Source organism: Helianthus annuus, chromosome 12 (assembly GCF_002127325.2).
Source record: "Helianthus annuus cultivar XRQ/B chromosome 12, HanXRQr2.0-SUNRISE, whole genome shotgun sequence".
In the NCBI taxonomy this organism is placed as follows: Eukaryota; Viridiplantae; Streptophyta; class Magnoliopsida; order Asterales; family Asteraceae; genus Helianthus; species Helianthus annuus.
Genome location: NC_035444.2, coordinates 22,517,933 through 22,533,773, shown reverse-complemented (window position 1 = coordinate 22,533,773; position 15,841 = coordinate 22,517,933). Strand labels below are relative to the sequence as shown.

The window sequence follows — 15,841 nt, the reverse complement described above, 5'->3', positions numbered from 1 at the left end:
TCCGAACCAAATTTACGTCGAAACGTATAATAACTCAAATTTATATTCTCGGATGAAAACGTATTATGTTTGGCCTAATATATTTCCAACAAAATTTACGTCAAAACGCACCTAAAACCAATAGATCCTGAAATTGGCTCGACTTGTTTCCAAACCAAAATTACGTTAAAGCGTAGATATACACCAAAATTGCGTTAAAGCGTAGACGAAATCGAATTTATACCGAGACATACATAAAATAAAAATAAAAACGTTGCAAGAAATTAATTTTAGAGTAAACCCCAAACTTTAGTATTTTTAGGGGATCAAAGTGACATTTCAAAGTTTAAGCGTTAGTTTTGATACTATTGCAACGTTGGGGTAAAATAAGTATTATAAATCAAACAAATTACCACTAAACACTACATAAATTACAAAAATACCACAAACCACTATTCATTTACTTCACCTATTAATAGTATACAAACCCCAAACTTTAGTATTTTTAGGGGATCAAAGTGACATTTCAAAGTTTAAGCGTTAGTTTTGATACTATTGCAACGTTGGGGTAAAATAAGTATTATAAATCAAACAAATTACCACTAAACACTACATAAATTACAAAAATACCACAAACCACTATTCATTTACTTCACCTATTAATAGTATACAATTAAAATTAAAATTAAAATACTAACTGTAAGACTTGAATGAATCTATAATCACCTTAATTTAGGTGCTTCTAGAAATTTTGATTTTCCCCTTAAGATAACAACCACGATAATAAAATAAGTACCATATGTAAAAGAAAATTATTTCAAAAAGTTTGCCAAGTTGCGGCAGATTTCTTTTGTTATTTAGTCTGTGTTTATATATGTTTTGAAATCACTACGAGCGTGTTGCGAATGGAACTGCTGACAAGAATAAAAAGAAAATGTAGAAAAAAAACACTAAAACATAACCGAAAGAAAATCAATAAAAAAAGTTGTATGATAACGATGTTGTTCGTATGAAACTTGTGGTCAGAGATGAGCAAATTGTTCTGGGTACCGTTACCAAATTTGCCGAACCGAAAGATCTTAAGTACCAATTCGGTACCGACTTTTGGCGTTCCTGGTATCGGTTCACTACTGTTTTTTACCATCATATACTGGTACCGTAACCGATATTTTCGGTATCAGTACCGATTCTGTATCGGTTGGCACCGAGCTTATCCCTACCACTGAAACTAAAAAAAGAAAAAAGTTAAAAGTTGAAGAAAATCAACAAAAAATAGTTATACAATACCGTTGTTCGTACGGTAACTGTGATCAGGGATGAGCAAATGGTACCGGGAAGCAGCTCTGAATTTCCCGAACCAAAAGATTTCCAATATCAATTCGGCACCAACTTTTGCCGTTTTCTGTATTAGTGCCGGTTTTTACCTTCATGTACTGATACTTAACAGGACCATCCAGGTATTTTCGATACCGGTACTGGTTTAATACCGGTTGACACCAAGCTTATCTCAACCTCTGATATTAAAAAAGGATTAAAGTTAAAAAGTAAAGAAAATAATTATTATTATAATATTAAAATAATAAAAGTATTAAAAAAACTATATATTATTATAATATTAAAATTACTATTCATTTCAGTTTATTTATTAATAATTAATAAAATAATAATTATTAATTATTAATTATTAATATTAATTATTAATATTAATTATTAATATATAGTAAAAGTAAATAAATAAATATATAGTAAATATATAGTAAATTAATATATAGCAATAAGTACGATATGTAAAAAAATATAAAATGAGTAGTAGCATATGTAAAGAAAATTATTTAAAATAAGTGCCATATATATTTTTTTTGAACGGCGAATTCGGATCATTATCGGACCACTAGAGTATCATCGTGCCACGAGCGGAATCACTTGATTATATTCATCTCCACTAGGTATAATGCCTATACATCAATTCAGAAAGAAACACAATCAATATTAAAAAAACCCTCTTACAAAAATCGAACCCAAAACCTATTAATCATAAACCCTTATCACATTACTAAAATACCACTAAACTACCATGTAATAAAATAAGTAGCCTATGTAAAAGAATTTTTTTGGTACACTTAAAAAATATTTTATTATTAATCGTCGGGTCACACACACACGAGTACGATAGATATTATTCATTATACACCCGTCAAAACCTCAGCCTCTAATTCTAAATCATTTCACAACCCCAACCAATTAGGGTTCCAAATTCCAACAATTCACGCTCTTCATTTCGTTTCCCGGTAAGTAATCTCGCTACTCAACTATCATTTGATCGGTTATAGTTTCTTTTACCTTTCTTTTCAAAGCTGATTCTTGAATATTTTCAACTTGTATGTGTTTTGATTACTCAAATTAGTTTCAGCTTAAAAATTCATTTGAGTTTGTTATAATGGATTATCTTTACTTTTATTCTGATTACTGCATGAAATTGTAACTATGATTGTACTGTAACTTGGAACTTATATTCAGTTCTTCCATCTGTTGATATTTATGGATATTAGATTTTTCTATTATGAGCACACGGGCTCATTAGGTATCTAGGGTTTGCATTTCGTTCTGTATATATTGTAATGCATTATTCAGTAATAATCAGTTCAGAATTTCACCATCTTACATGGTATCAGAGCCACCTTAGGCTCTCTACCACCTCCGCAGAGGTGGTGCGGGTGGCTATAATCTTGGTTTAAAAAACGGGAAGCGCACAAAAGCGATGAGGTCTAAAACCGAAGCGTAAAGCGCAAAAGCGGTGAGCTTTTCGTACGCAAGGCGCAAAGTGATTATAAAATTTATTTTATATATCCCATAATTGTTTAGCATCCGATACCTATGATTTAGCTATAACGAAGCTTTATATGTGTTTTAAAATGAAAAAAACATAAATGTACAACATAAAAAGCTTGTTGTACAACGCTCAGCTGCACACTCAGCTTTTTTAAACCAAGGCTATAATACCACGTTAGATGGTGAAATACAAAACTGATTATTACCGAATAATGCATTACAATATATACAGAACGAAATGCAAACCCTAGATACCTACTGGGCCCGTGGGTTAATAATAATAAATCTAATATCCAATAGTTTTGTTATCAGTTATAATAGATGTATTAGTTACAGTATAATAAATCAAATTGGTAACAGGTTTGTATACATACAGCAGGGTAAAAGCATAGTTCACTTAAGGAATATAAAAGCTGTGATTGTCGGTAGTGTCATACAACAGAATGTCAGTAACCACCATTACAGCATCCACAAACAGTAGTGTGTGTGGATCTGCAAATGCTTCAAGAAGGCGTTTAAGACTGAGGAGAAGTCACGGAAACTTAATATTCGGGGCTGAAAGAAGATTCCTTTCACATCAGTGTGTGCGGAACCTCTCGTCTTCTGATATATCTGGACAAGAAAGTACACGGGTTGAAGCGGGTTGGTTTTTTAGAGGAGGAGGTGATCAGAGTTCAGATGCGAGTTCAGAGCGTAGTGAGAGCGCAAATGAGGATATTCTCATATTCTTTTACCAGTTGGATTTGGCAACGAGAGTACAGTATGCATTGAATTTGGAGGAGTATGAGATTGCAAATCAGTTGAGAAACAAGCTCAATGAGGTTTGATCATCTAATGAATGCTTGTTATACTTTCTTTCCATGTTAGGTTGGAATATATATCTTCACACATAGTCTAGTGAGGTGTATGACGGTGTCAAATATGAAAAATATTCAACGGTAATGACATAAATAAATAAATAAATAAAACATGTAGACCCAAATGAGTATTATGAAATATTGTTTGTATGAGTTAAGCTTACTTCGAAATGCTTATAAAAGGTTGAAGTTGAAGTTATTAAGCAGCAAGAATCGAAAAGGGGTCTATCTTCAAAAAGTGAAGCTCAAGACAAGGGTATAAGCTTGTTGCGTTTACGGTGAGTTTTTCACATAATATTGTTCTTTTAGCTTAGTCGGGGTGATTCGATGTTATAAATATGATATTATGTTAATCTTTTTCATGTGCTATCTTACTTCTGCAGAGCAGACCTGCAGAATGCAATAGAGAATGAAAATTATTCGCTGGCAGCTGAAATACGTGATCAGATTTCCAAGCTGGAGGCCGATTCATTGGCTGCAACAATAAAGGCCCAAGCCTTTGAAAAAGCCCAATTTGAGTTCCGTTTAGGCCAGAAAGTTAGGCACAAAAAATTCGGTATATATCTTTCATCTCTTTACTGTTTTTCAGATTATATTTTTGTTCTCCACAAAAGAAAATAAAATCCTTTTTCCTCCTTCTATTTCAAGTTGTAATAGCAAATTTACTCACTGAATTCTCTTTTATTTATTTATTTATTTATTTATATATTTATGACACTTGAATTAATCTAATTTCCCAGTCAAATGGTGCATTTGTTTAATTGCATATTCAATTGTGTTGCTTTCTATTTATTTTTTCTATTTTTCTGAACTTAGTTTGGTTGCCATAGGATACAGAGCGGTGATTTGTGGTATGGATCCAGTGTGCTGTGAAACAAGCACATGGATGGAAAATGCACATGTTGACCAGCTGACTCGTGGTCCTGATCAACCGTATTATCAGGTCTCGTAATCCTCCCTATTTTATCTGCTTTTTCATCTATAAAATACCCAAGTACCAAAAGCATGTACTCATCCATTGCTTTTTATTTCGACTTTTTTTTTAAAAAAAATTCTGAATGCTTGTTATATTTGTACTTCTATCGGAATAAACGACGAGATTGGGTTATTTTGTTGCAGGTTTTGGTTGATGTACGTGAAGACCCCAATTTATTGGTAGCATATGGTAAGTAGCTGATTCTTAGTACTGTATTTCGTTTTTCCTCAAAACAGTTCTTTAACACATTCCCATTATTAAAATAAAGAGTAAACTGCTATTTTGGCCCCTGTGGTTTGGGCACTTTTGCCATTTTAGTCCAAATCTCAAACTTTTTACATCTGGGTCCCTGTGGTTTGCATTTTGTTGCCATTTTAGTCTAAAATCCAAAAACCCTCTATTTTGACTGTTAAAAACTGATTATTTTGTCCTTTAGTGTAAGGGCATTTTGGTCATTTTTTAAATTTCATTTTTTTTGCAATAAAACCCAGATCAAACATCATCATCATCATCATCATCATCATCAAAACCCAGAATAAACATCATTTTTTGCAATAAAACCCAGATCAAACATCATCTTGGACGGAGAAATTAATCCCAGACCTCCACCGACATCACCACCTTCGCCTTCACATTTGACCCGTCCGATCTCGAATCCCACATCAAATGAAATCAAATGACCCATCCGATCTCGAATCACACAATAAAAAATCAAATCAAATGAATTTGCAGTGACCAATATGAAAACACAAAGATCAAGATCTGGAGGACTCACGAACCGAAAAAAATAAGTATAAATAAATCAAGGACTCTAAATCAAGTATAAATACCAACCAATCACCATCAAAAGTTAGCCATCAACATGTTGAAGTTGTTGTTGAGACCTTTGAAGATACCCCAGTAACAATACAGCCTTTCATTTAGCCCGTTCTGTGCCATTGTTAGCAAGCTCCATTAACGGCCTCAACACCCCGAGCCTGCTTATAACTCCAAGATTCTCATAATATCTTTTACAAAACGAAAGCAAAATCGAAATAGCATTTTCAAGAAGATGAACCAATAGCGGAATTGCAGATCGGAAGTGGATGATGGTTGTGGTTGAAGGTGGTTTGCTCCGAAACCGCTTGCAACGGAAGTGTGTGTTTTTGGGTGTTTGTGGTTTGCTCCGACACCGCTCCGTCTCTCTCTCTCTCTCCCACCAGTTGTGGCGATCGGAAGTAGATGATGGTTGTGGTTGAAGGTGGATTACAGAGAGAGGAGGTAGAAGATCGGAAGTGGATGATGGTTGTGGTTGAAGATGGATTATAGAGAGAGGAGGTAAAAGATCGGGTGGATGATGGTTTTGGTTGAAGGTGGATCACAGAGATGAAAGGAAATGAGGTAGATCTGGTTTTGTTAGCAAGCTTGGAGTTCTTATTTGGGTTTTTCTTAAATATCCATTTACCTTTTAAAATCAGTTCTATCACATTATATTTATGAAATGACCAATTTACCCCTGGATAAAAAGACTTTTATCCAAAATAGGCAGGTTGTAACAGTGAAAAATTGAGGTTTTTGAATTTTGGACCAAAATGGCAACAAAAACAAAACCACAGGGACCTAGATTTAAAAAGTTTGAGATTTGGACTAAAATGGCAAAAGTGCCCAAACCACAGGGACCAAAATGGCAGTTTACTCTAAAATAAACCTTTCTCAAATTTTTAGTCCTTTATTTCATGGATGTTGTTGGGGGCCTTGAGTATTCCTGGGACAGGTTCTCATGATTATTAAAAAAGACATGGTGTATAAAGCCTGTTAAACTTCTTTATAAAGTAATATTATTGTTTACTTAATGCCCCTTGCTTATTGACGTATGTCTCTTGCGTTTTCTTAGTTCCAGAGGAAAACTTATTGGCTCCGGAAGAACCAGATAAGGCAAGTGTAATTTATTGTTCCTAGAGATAAAAGTATTTGGCCCGTTATAGATGAAAGTAACCTAGATTGACCCATTTATAAGCAAATATGACGATTATGCTTATGCCCCCTTGGGTTATAACTTTTGCAGGCTAGGTTTGATCATCCATATGTTTCCTTCTTATTCTATGGTATGGATTCGGCTGGAGACTTTATTCCGGTGAAGCAACTGCGTGAGAAGTACAATAGACCTAGACATGAGGTGCCATATGATCCACAGGATGAGAAGTCTGGAGATGATGCTTGAACGTATGTAATCCAGGCCGTTGGTGTGATCTTGCGGTTATGCTGCCAAACCTTATGGCTTGTATAAATAGAATGTGTATATATATATATTTCCTACTACAATTGAGGATGGTTTCTTCTTGTTATTGAGGAGCAACAAGTTGAATGTTGGAATATTCGAATTGAATTCATGATTTTGTCAAGATAACCAACCAAAATGATGTTGGAATTTTCGAATCAGTTGATTTAGATATGTGCCATTTGGAATTTAGATGAGACATGGCTGGTATCGACGCCATAGCCATTTCAAGGATGGTGTAAATAGTTGCAAACCGAAAATATTGTGAAATATGGTATTCCAAAGCATCGAAAATGGTTCCTACAAGAATCGGTTCCATTAACACTCACTTAAGAACCGGGTACGGTTAGGAACCGGTTCCGGGTATAAAAAACCCGATTTGCCCATCTCTATTTCCTTAGATGCAACTAATGTGGTCAAATGACAGTCCAAAGGAAGGCTCTTCAGAAACGGAACCCATCTTAAACGAGTCAAAAATTGTTCATCTACATTTGAAATGACAAGCGATTGTTTGATAGCTGTCGTCAAGTGCGTTCAGAAGTTACAAAATGCACTTCAATTAAAATTCACCAGACAAGCGAGAATATGTTGTAGGTTGGTCTAGACAACCCAGGTTCAACTACAATGGTCGAGGAATTGAGATAGGCTATGACTACTTAGAAAACAGATACACCAACAGTAGGGCCTGAATTTCCAAACCGTAAGCTACAGTTAGGTTAGGAAAATCGGATAAACCATCATCACTCAGATTCATCGGGTCAAGGTAGGGATATATAGAGGCTATGTGTAATGTAACTTGAGATATAGACACCCCACTTAAGTTAATTCACAGGGAAATTCCAAGCTAGGATATAGATTCATAACTTAGATTAAATAAGGTCCTAAGATCACCAACCAACTTACTTGACAAGGTATGACCCGGTTTGCATGACCCGAACCAGTCAAACACCTATTTTGACTATAATAGATATCAATGAATAACCGGGTCCCCATAAAGTTGGGAAGATATGCATGATTTTCTACTTTTCGGGTGCAATCCCAACACAAATACAATTCATAAATACGGGGAAACCTAACCACCGATCAGTATAGATAGACGAGACCAAACCAAAGGTATGACATATACTCTCCCAATACTCTCTCTCTCTCTCCCCAATTTACTACCACAAACCGAATACTCATTCTCACGCCGGAGGGTGGCCACAAGGATAATCCCATTCATGTGACGAGTCCTAACGGTGTTCCGTTTTGCAGACCTTAGCTCCGATTGCCATCGTGGAAGATAACCCAGGTTGATTAAGGAGATCCGAGATCCATACCACAGATACACGTTTCTTCATTAGCGCCATTCGTGGGATGGAATTTCATACAAGAAATCTTCAACTATCGCCAAAGTTTATGTACGACAAGAAAAATCGGTGGCCGCTAGTCATGCAACAAACCGAAAGAAAGATCATCTAAGAATGTAGAAGAGCAGGATCAGAGGAACCCAAGGGGGAATTATAGAAGTGGCAAATTTCAAAGGAATGATGTCGATATGACAGGTCAAAAAACACTCTAAGACCATGGGGTATGGTGGGGCTTGGGTTGGGCATTGGTTGACACGTGGAATGGGTGGCAGACCTTGGCTAAACCCACATTCAACACGGTATGGTGGGACGGGGGTTTGGGGCGTGGGCTTGGTGGGCTTCGTGGGCTGACCCGCTGGGCTATTTTAATATTATTTAAAACAACAAATTTATTTTTTTTAATATTTTTAAATAAAGAAAATTACAAAAAAAAAAAAAAAAAATTCCTAACTTTTATATTTGTTTTTTATCTCTTGTCTCAACGTCAAGACTAGTTCTAACTCGTCACCCTGTAGGTGATCAATGGGCTGGGATAGAAATTTCAAATCATCCCGTTTTTGTTTCTGGGCATCTCTAGCGGCACCTCTAGCTTCTTTGCTCCTTCGTATTTCGGCCCTTTTTGTTAGAATACGTTGAATGTATCCAACTTGCATGGAATACATTGAAGATGTATAGAAGATGTGGTTGAATGTGGTAAAAAATGGAAGAAAAAATGTGAGTTTTATAGTGAAAAAATGGAAGAAAAAGTTATTTTTTTTAATATAGCCGTTGGCCAACGGCTAGCCCAACGGCTCTTTTCTTTTGGCCATACACAGCCCGCCATGTCACCTTGCTCCCCCACCCCACGCCCGGCTTGAAACCCAAGCCCCAAGGGTCATGCCCCCAACCCAAGCCCACCCGGGGTGGTGCCTTGGGCGTTTTCCCCCAACCCAAGCCCCATACCCCATGGCCTAAGGGTGACCAGCAGCCCTCCAGAGGAAGGCCAGATTACTCTTCCCTCAACAAAACATCTGCTCAAATCTTAGCCTCTGAAAACTTTAAACTAAACACCTTCCCCCCCCCCCCCCCAAAGATTCGCCCACAAGAGACACAAGTGATCCAAATTTGTTGTTCAAAAAAAAAAAAAAAAAAAAACAAGAGACACAACCGGTGGTGAAGCTTGAGATTTCCGACCGGGGGGAGAAAGCCATCGGATTTAAAAATTTCTATAAAACTGATGGTCGAAAACGTATATACCCAAAAATTTCTATACGAAAATTACATGTTCGGGGGTTGGCCGCCCCCTCCGCCCCTTAAAAGCTTTGCCATGGACACAACCAAGTTTTGTGAGTATCACAAGGGGAGTGGGCATGATACCAATGATTGTTACGAGTTAAAAACACAGATCGAGTATAACATAATTACATAAAAACTGGCAAACTAGCTCATTTGGTGAAAGACATAAAGCAAGGTCGTGCGCCTGTGAAAGAAGAAAATGAGAAAGGGTCAATCAAACAAATGGTTGTGCGACATGAACATGGTCTACACGGATAAAGAAAAAAGGGTGAAACAGTAACACTACATTGGAAGTTGCAATAGAATTTGGTTTTCACAAAGAAATATCTCAAATTCATATTCATATTCATATTCATATTCATATATATAATAAAAAAGCAACGGAATGAACAGTGATTTAGTTTTTATTTATTTATTTATTTAAAAAATCATATATATGATAAAAAAGCAACGGAATGAATAGTGATTTAGTTTTTATTTATTTATTTATTTAAAAATTCATATTTATATAATCTTAAAGAGAAAGGTCGGTGGCTTTGCCACCTACCCTTTCTCTCTTAATCTCTTAAAATACACGTGCGTGTTGCCAGTTGCCACTACCCTTTTCTTCCAGATCTTTCTTTTTCTTCATCTGCTCTCACTATCTGCCTTTCTTCCCATCGATTCTCACTCCTCGATCCATCGTCTTCACCGCTGCATCATCTTCTCTTGTAAGTTCATATTCTTAACCTACATTCGATGTTATTGTCTTCATTTTCTTCATAGTATGAGCTCTTGAACCCTAATTTTTCTTAACAAAAATTGTTATTCTTTTGCCAAAAATGCAATGGCATAGGCTATCTTTACCAAATCGATTCCATTCTTCTTGAACCCTAAATCGATCTTCAGAAACCTTTTTTACCACCGGATCTCCTCAGCGTGTCTTCCTTAAAGTCGGGTTTGCCAAGCCTCGATTTTGCCTTCATATAATGGGCAGGTAATTGTTTTTATGTTATTAGCATTTTAATTTCTCTAGAAAGATGTATTGATCGTGATTTGCGATTATTTTTAGGGTTTAGTCGATTGATTCGTTTATGTTAAAACACTGTTGGTTATCTCCATCAGTGCGATTTTTTGTTTGATGACGAATAAATCCAGTATTAGCATTTTATTTGATTTGGATATCATACATATACATCGTACGAAAAACAAATTAAACGTGTGTGTACCGGCTGCCTATTCTTTTATGTGAACATTGATTTTGAGATAGTTAATACTCCATTTCTGTAGTTTATCAAATCGTTGGGGTTTTAGTAGAGGTAGAGAAACACATATACAATTAGAACAAAGATTTTCTTGAATCAATTTGAAGGATTTTCTTGGCATTTTCAACATGCTTTTTGGAGGGTTTATTTAAATAGCAAAAAAAAGTCTAAACATTAAAAAATCACATGATAATTGATGGAATCATTGATTGAATCACTCAAAGTTTTCTGGCAATTGTTTATTATATTTATACTGAATGTCTTCCTCTAATGTTTCTTGGCATGGAATTGGAACCGGAATCATTTGGTCATTTTATTTATCAACATTTATGGTGTTATCACACAACTTATTTTGATGTGAAACCTTTCAAAATAAAACTATGATGTTATAGTTTATTGCATCAAAAAGAAAAATAATGCATAGAAATTGTTTTTCCAATTTTAATCTACATTTGATCACCATGCGTTATGGACTTGAAAGGTTATACTCATCGCTACGTAAACAAAAGGCGTTATAGGAGAAACACTGTTAATGAAATATAATTGATATGTAGAGATTAAAATGAGGGGTAGAAATTTGTAGGTATTTAACTAAAATTAAAGTGATTGAGTTTTGATGTAACTTCGTGAAAGGTTTTAAGAGATTTCACATCCAGGTGAGGGAGTATGATAGCTCTTTAGGGAGCCCTACTACATTATCATATTATTTCTTTTAAAAGAAGCTATTTTTTGCTACTAATGTAACTTTTCCTTTTGAATACTATAGAAGTTGGATTGTTGATGGTAGAGCTATTGCATGAAAGGATGAAACATGTAGTCCGCCTTTGGTAAATCAAATCAAAGACTGGAGCAATTCAGGATTGACCACGATGCCATTTCAGGATTGATAGTTGTGATGTAAGAAGTCTAGCAAATCATTCCAACTCTTTTTAGTCACTCATGTGACATGCATGACTTTAATTATATTTCATATTGCAGGTGTCAGTAGAGTAGTGGCCTGGGCTTACCATTGGTGTGAAATTGGAACCCACTGATCTGATCTTGAGCTCTTAGATCATTCGGCAGCCAAATGTGGTGTGGGAAATCAAAAACCACACCAATTAATTAATGAGTTCATCCCTACACTTGATGTAGATGAAGGAATATGTTCCAAACATCCTGAAAATCTTCCTGGTGAGAAGAGTGCTTATGATGCAATGTTTTCAACAATTAGTAGAGCTGGAATATTTGGCGGATTGGGCAATGGGTCAAAATGGGTAACCTTTTTGCAACAAGTCAGGTTTGGTCGACCTGATTGACCTATGTGGCACATTTTACATGCTTTTTTAAAGCTCAAGCTTATCTTCTTTTTTTTCCTACCTGCTTACTTAGTTTCAACAATGCGGTTCATTATATCTAATGTTTTGTCTTTGATGTGTAAGTACAAAACATTAGCTAAAAGAAAAAGTGAAATGAGTTGAGTTGGTCAGAGATGTACTGAAATGATTATGAACTTATGATAGATCCATTTTTATTATGCAGGATAGTGAAGTTGAGAAAATATTATATGGACTCGGCTATATAGGAGCAACTAATGCATCATTGTAATATTTCATCTTGAAACATACTTGTAAGTCTACATCACATAGTCATTCTTTGTTTAATTTTTATTATTGCTTAACAGGTTGGGGGTGAGATGGACAAACTTGCAATTGAAGAAGAGGTTTAAAGAGCGGTGGTGTTCCTCAAAAAGTTTCTTACAAGGATTAACCATCTCAAAAACAGGTATTAGTTTAATTTTAAGTTCAAATTAGATCATTTTATATTAATATTTTGGATAGTAACATAAAATTTTGGTAAATATTAGGATTATGGATTTGAGAGTTATACAGTTTAATAAATACATATCGAGTATTAATATGTTTTCCTAATATCTTGATTTGCCACTGTATGTTGTGAACTTGTAATGTGTTTTAGACTCCCACATCGCGCGGGAGAATTTCACTAGCAAGATTGGTATGCGCTGGTATTGTATGCCGCACAACTCCTATAAACATAAAACATGAAGTACTGTATGTTTTTAAGACTATAATGTCCGCAATTATAAACAACTAAGACGTCGCAACAACTAAGACGTCGCCGCCGCAACGCGCGGCCTATGACAACAACCTAGTATATGATAAAAAAGCAACGGAATGAACAGTGATTAAAATTAGAATGAAATGAATAGTAACATCATTAAGATATAAGCAAATGGTATCGGGTATAGGTATCGGTCTCAAATTTACCAAACTTTTCGGTACCGGTTCTGCACAGGTATTCATCGGTTTTTACTCTCAAATACCGGTGCCTTACCAATACCGACCGGTACCGAACCGTGAACAGTGATTTAGTTTTTATTTATTTATTTATTTATTTAAATTAAAATTAGAATGAAATGAATAGTAACATCATTAAGATATGAGCAAATGGTATCGGGTATAGGTATCGGTCTCAAATTTATCAAACCGGTGTATTTTCGGTACCGGTTCTGCACAGGTATTCACCGGTTTTTACTCTCAAATACCGGTGCCGTACCAGTACCGACCGGTACCGAACCGTACCATACTAGGTATATTCGGTACCGGTACTCACTTTTGGGGATTTCGGTAACGGTATTTTCGGTACCGGTTGGTAACGAGCTCATCAAATCCTGTAGCAACGCAACAATGCAAGTAATTTATTTAAATTAAAATTAGAATGGAATGAATAGTAACATCATTAAGAGATGAGCAAATGGTATCGGGTATAGGTATCGGTACCAAATTTACTATACCAAATCATTTCGGTACCAATTTGGTACCCACCTTTGGCGTTTTCAGAATCGTTACTTTCGGTTCGACACCGGTCTAGCACCATACCTGTATTTATTGATTTTTACCTTCAAATACCATACTGTATTGTACCGAGCATTTTCGGTGCCGGTACCTAATTTCGATGATTTTCCGGATCGGTACTTTCGCTGCCATTACCGGTACCGAGCTCATCCATATTTTAACATGTTAGCACTGTAATAACTGAACTGAAAACAACCGAATTTCCAACGTGTAGGACGTGTGAGTCCTATTATTATATATTAGGTTATTTAAAATCGCTTTATTATGACGGAGTGACTATCCTTACCACGTCATTTTATTTATGTTTTGATATTCGGTATCTGTTTGCCGTTGCTGACACGCCTTTTGTAGTCATTGGGTTCCGCCGCAACGCGCGGGATGAAAATAACTAGTTAAGGTAACATTCAATATTTCACAAAGAACTAAGGGCCATGTACACAACTAGTAGTATAGAAAGGAAATATAAACAAAAAATAAAAAAAACAAAACAAAAGATGATCTTCGAATTATTTCCCTACTCTTTCTCCGAAATGTCCTAGGGTAGTGACATACCAACGACATGAATGGAAGGAAGGAAGCATTCAATAAAATCTTTGTATATATTTCACTTCACACTATTATTGACTTCATATGTATCCCTTTCAAGTAACTTTCAATAAAATCTTTGTATATATTTCACTTCACACTATTATTGACTTCATATGTATCCCTTTCAAGTAACTTTACTTGAAACCACATGTATCGCTTTGACCATTAATCACGGGACGTGCACACCAACTTAATATACGTATTTATTTATTTTTGGGGAATTGGCCTGTAATAATCTCACCTAGGCCATTAATAATCCCACCTCAAAATATTCCCTCCACCAGTCCCACCTTTCATCTATTTTTCCTACAATGGTCCCCCGTTAAAAAAATTTAACGGAGTTAAGTTTTTTTCCAAATTACAAACAGATTTTTTAGGGCTCTTGATCAGAACGACGATACGAGTCCATTGATGTAAAACTTACTTCGAAATGGTGCTCCAAGTGACTTGATTTTTGTTAATTGGAAATTTAAACACCCGAATTGAAGCGCCGTTTTCATCGTTTGGAGCATGGTTTCGAGGCAAGTTTTACATCAATGGACCCGTGTCGTCGTTCTGATCAAAAGCCCTAAAAAATCTGTTTGTAATTTGGAAAAAAACTTAACTCCGTTAAGTTTTTTTAACAGGGGACCATTGTAGGAAAAATAGATAAAAGGTGGGACTGGTGGGGGGAATATTCTGAGGTGGGATTATTAATGGCCAATAAGTTCTAGGTGGGATTATTACAGGCCAATTCCCCTTTATTTTTTAACATTTCTTTTACATTTTGTTAATTTTAACACTTGTGTTTTATACAAATATAGTATTCATGGGTTTCCCAAAACTTCCTCACAAACACTTTTTATAAAACATACGGTTTTCACACTTTTTCAGTTAAACAGACACCATGTTTATTTTGGGCCATATCCACCTAATGGTCGGGTGGGTGCTTTGACAAAACACTAATCAGATCTAGCTTTCATGTCCAAAGGTCCAACTGGGCTTTGATAAGCTTTCACGCGCACTAATCAAGCCCAACTTTGATGTCGAAAAACCTCCTATTTACCCGATAGCCCTCATCATATCGGACACATTATCCCAGTCTCGTATTCATAAGCTCATTTAGATAAGTATGTTGTTATAAAGGCTATGCGGTATGCTGACCATCCTTCCTTGGAGGATGATCCGTCACCTATGCGCCACGTCATAGTTCCTTTGATGATGGTCCAACACACTAAAACAATGGAAATGGGAGGATGATCCAACCCCACAAGTTTACTTTTTTTTTTTTTTTTTAAATCATCTACTTTTTTTTAACATTTATCAAATAAGATAGAAAATATATAAATTCATTAATATTAAAAAACATTACATAAACTTAAAAAAGAGTTAAATGCCGTTTTAGTCTCTGTGGTTTGGGCCATTTTGCCAGTTTAGTCCAAAGGTTTCATTTTTAACCTGTGGGTCCAAAAAGGTTTAACAGTTGCCATTTTAGTCCACTGAGTTAACTTCATCCATTTTTTCTGTTAACGAGAAGGCCAATTCGGTCATTTTATATGGCCGAATTGCCCTTTTAGTTAACAGAATTACATACAAAATGACCAAATTGGCCTTCTCGTTAACAGAAAAAATGGATGAAGTTGACCAAGTGGA

The 15,841-nt window shown here is 35.6% G+C and overlaps 1 protein-coding gene across 3 annotated transcripts; it reads left to right on the top strand.

Annotated features, from left to right (window-relative positions):
- Positions 1–2,131: 2,131 nt before the first annotated feature.
- On the top strand, positions 2,132–7,059 carry LOC110894366 (clp protease adapter protein ClpF, chloroplastic). 3 transcript variants are annotated; one of them, XM_022141581.2, is made up of 8 exons: positions 2,132–2,267; positions 3,185–3,629; positions 3,849–3,943; positions 4,049–4,221; positions 4,496–4,608; positions 4,785–4,830; positions 6,515–6,555; positions 6,686–7,059. In XM_022141581.2, the coding sequence occupies exons 2-8, from the start codon at positions 3,252–3,254 to the stop codon at positions 6,839–6,841; spliced, it is 1,002 nt and encodes a 333-aa protein (XP_021997273.1). In that variant the 5' UTR covers positions 2,132–2,267; positions 3,185–3,251; the 3' UTR covers positions 6,842–7,059. The 3 variants fall into 3 exon arrangements, with proteins under 3 accessions (XP_021997273.1, XP_021997272.1, XP_021997274.1); XM_022141580.2 differs by having other exon boundaries at positions 3,169–3,629; XM_022141582.2 differs by having other exon boundaries at positions 2,137–2,267; positions 3,188–3,629.
- The last annotated feature ends 8,782 nt before the right edge of the window (positions 7,060–15,841 follow it).

Coding starts and splice junctions, on each gene's coding strand:
- LOC110894366 (XM_022141581.2), top strand. CDS start 3,252: ATGTCAGTAACCACCATTACAGCATCCACAAACAGTAGTGTGTGTGGA. Junction 3,630..3,848: donor TGAGAAACAAGCTCAATGAG/GTTTGATCATCT, acceptor TGCTTATAAAAG/GTTGAAGTTGAAGTTATTAA. Junction 6,556..6,685: donor CTCCGGAAGAACCAGATAAG/GCAAGTGTAATT, acceptor TAACTTTTGCAG/GCTAGGTTTGATCATCCATA.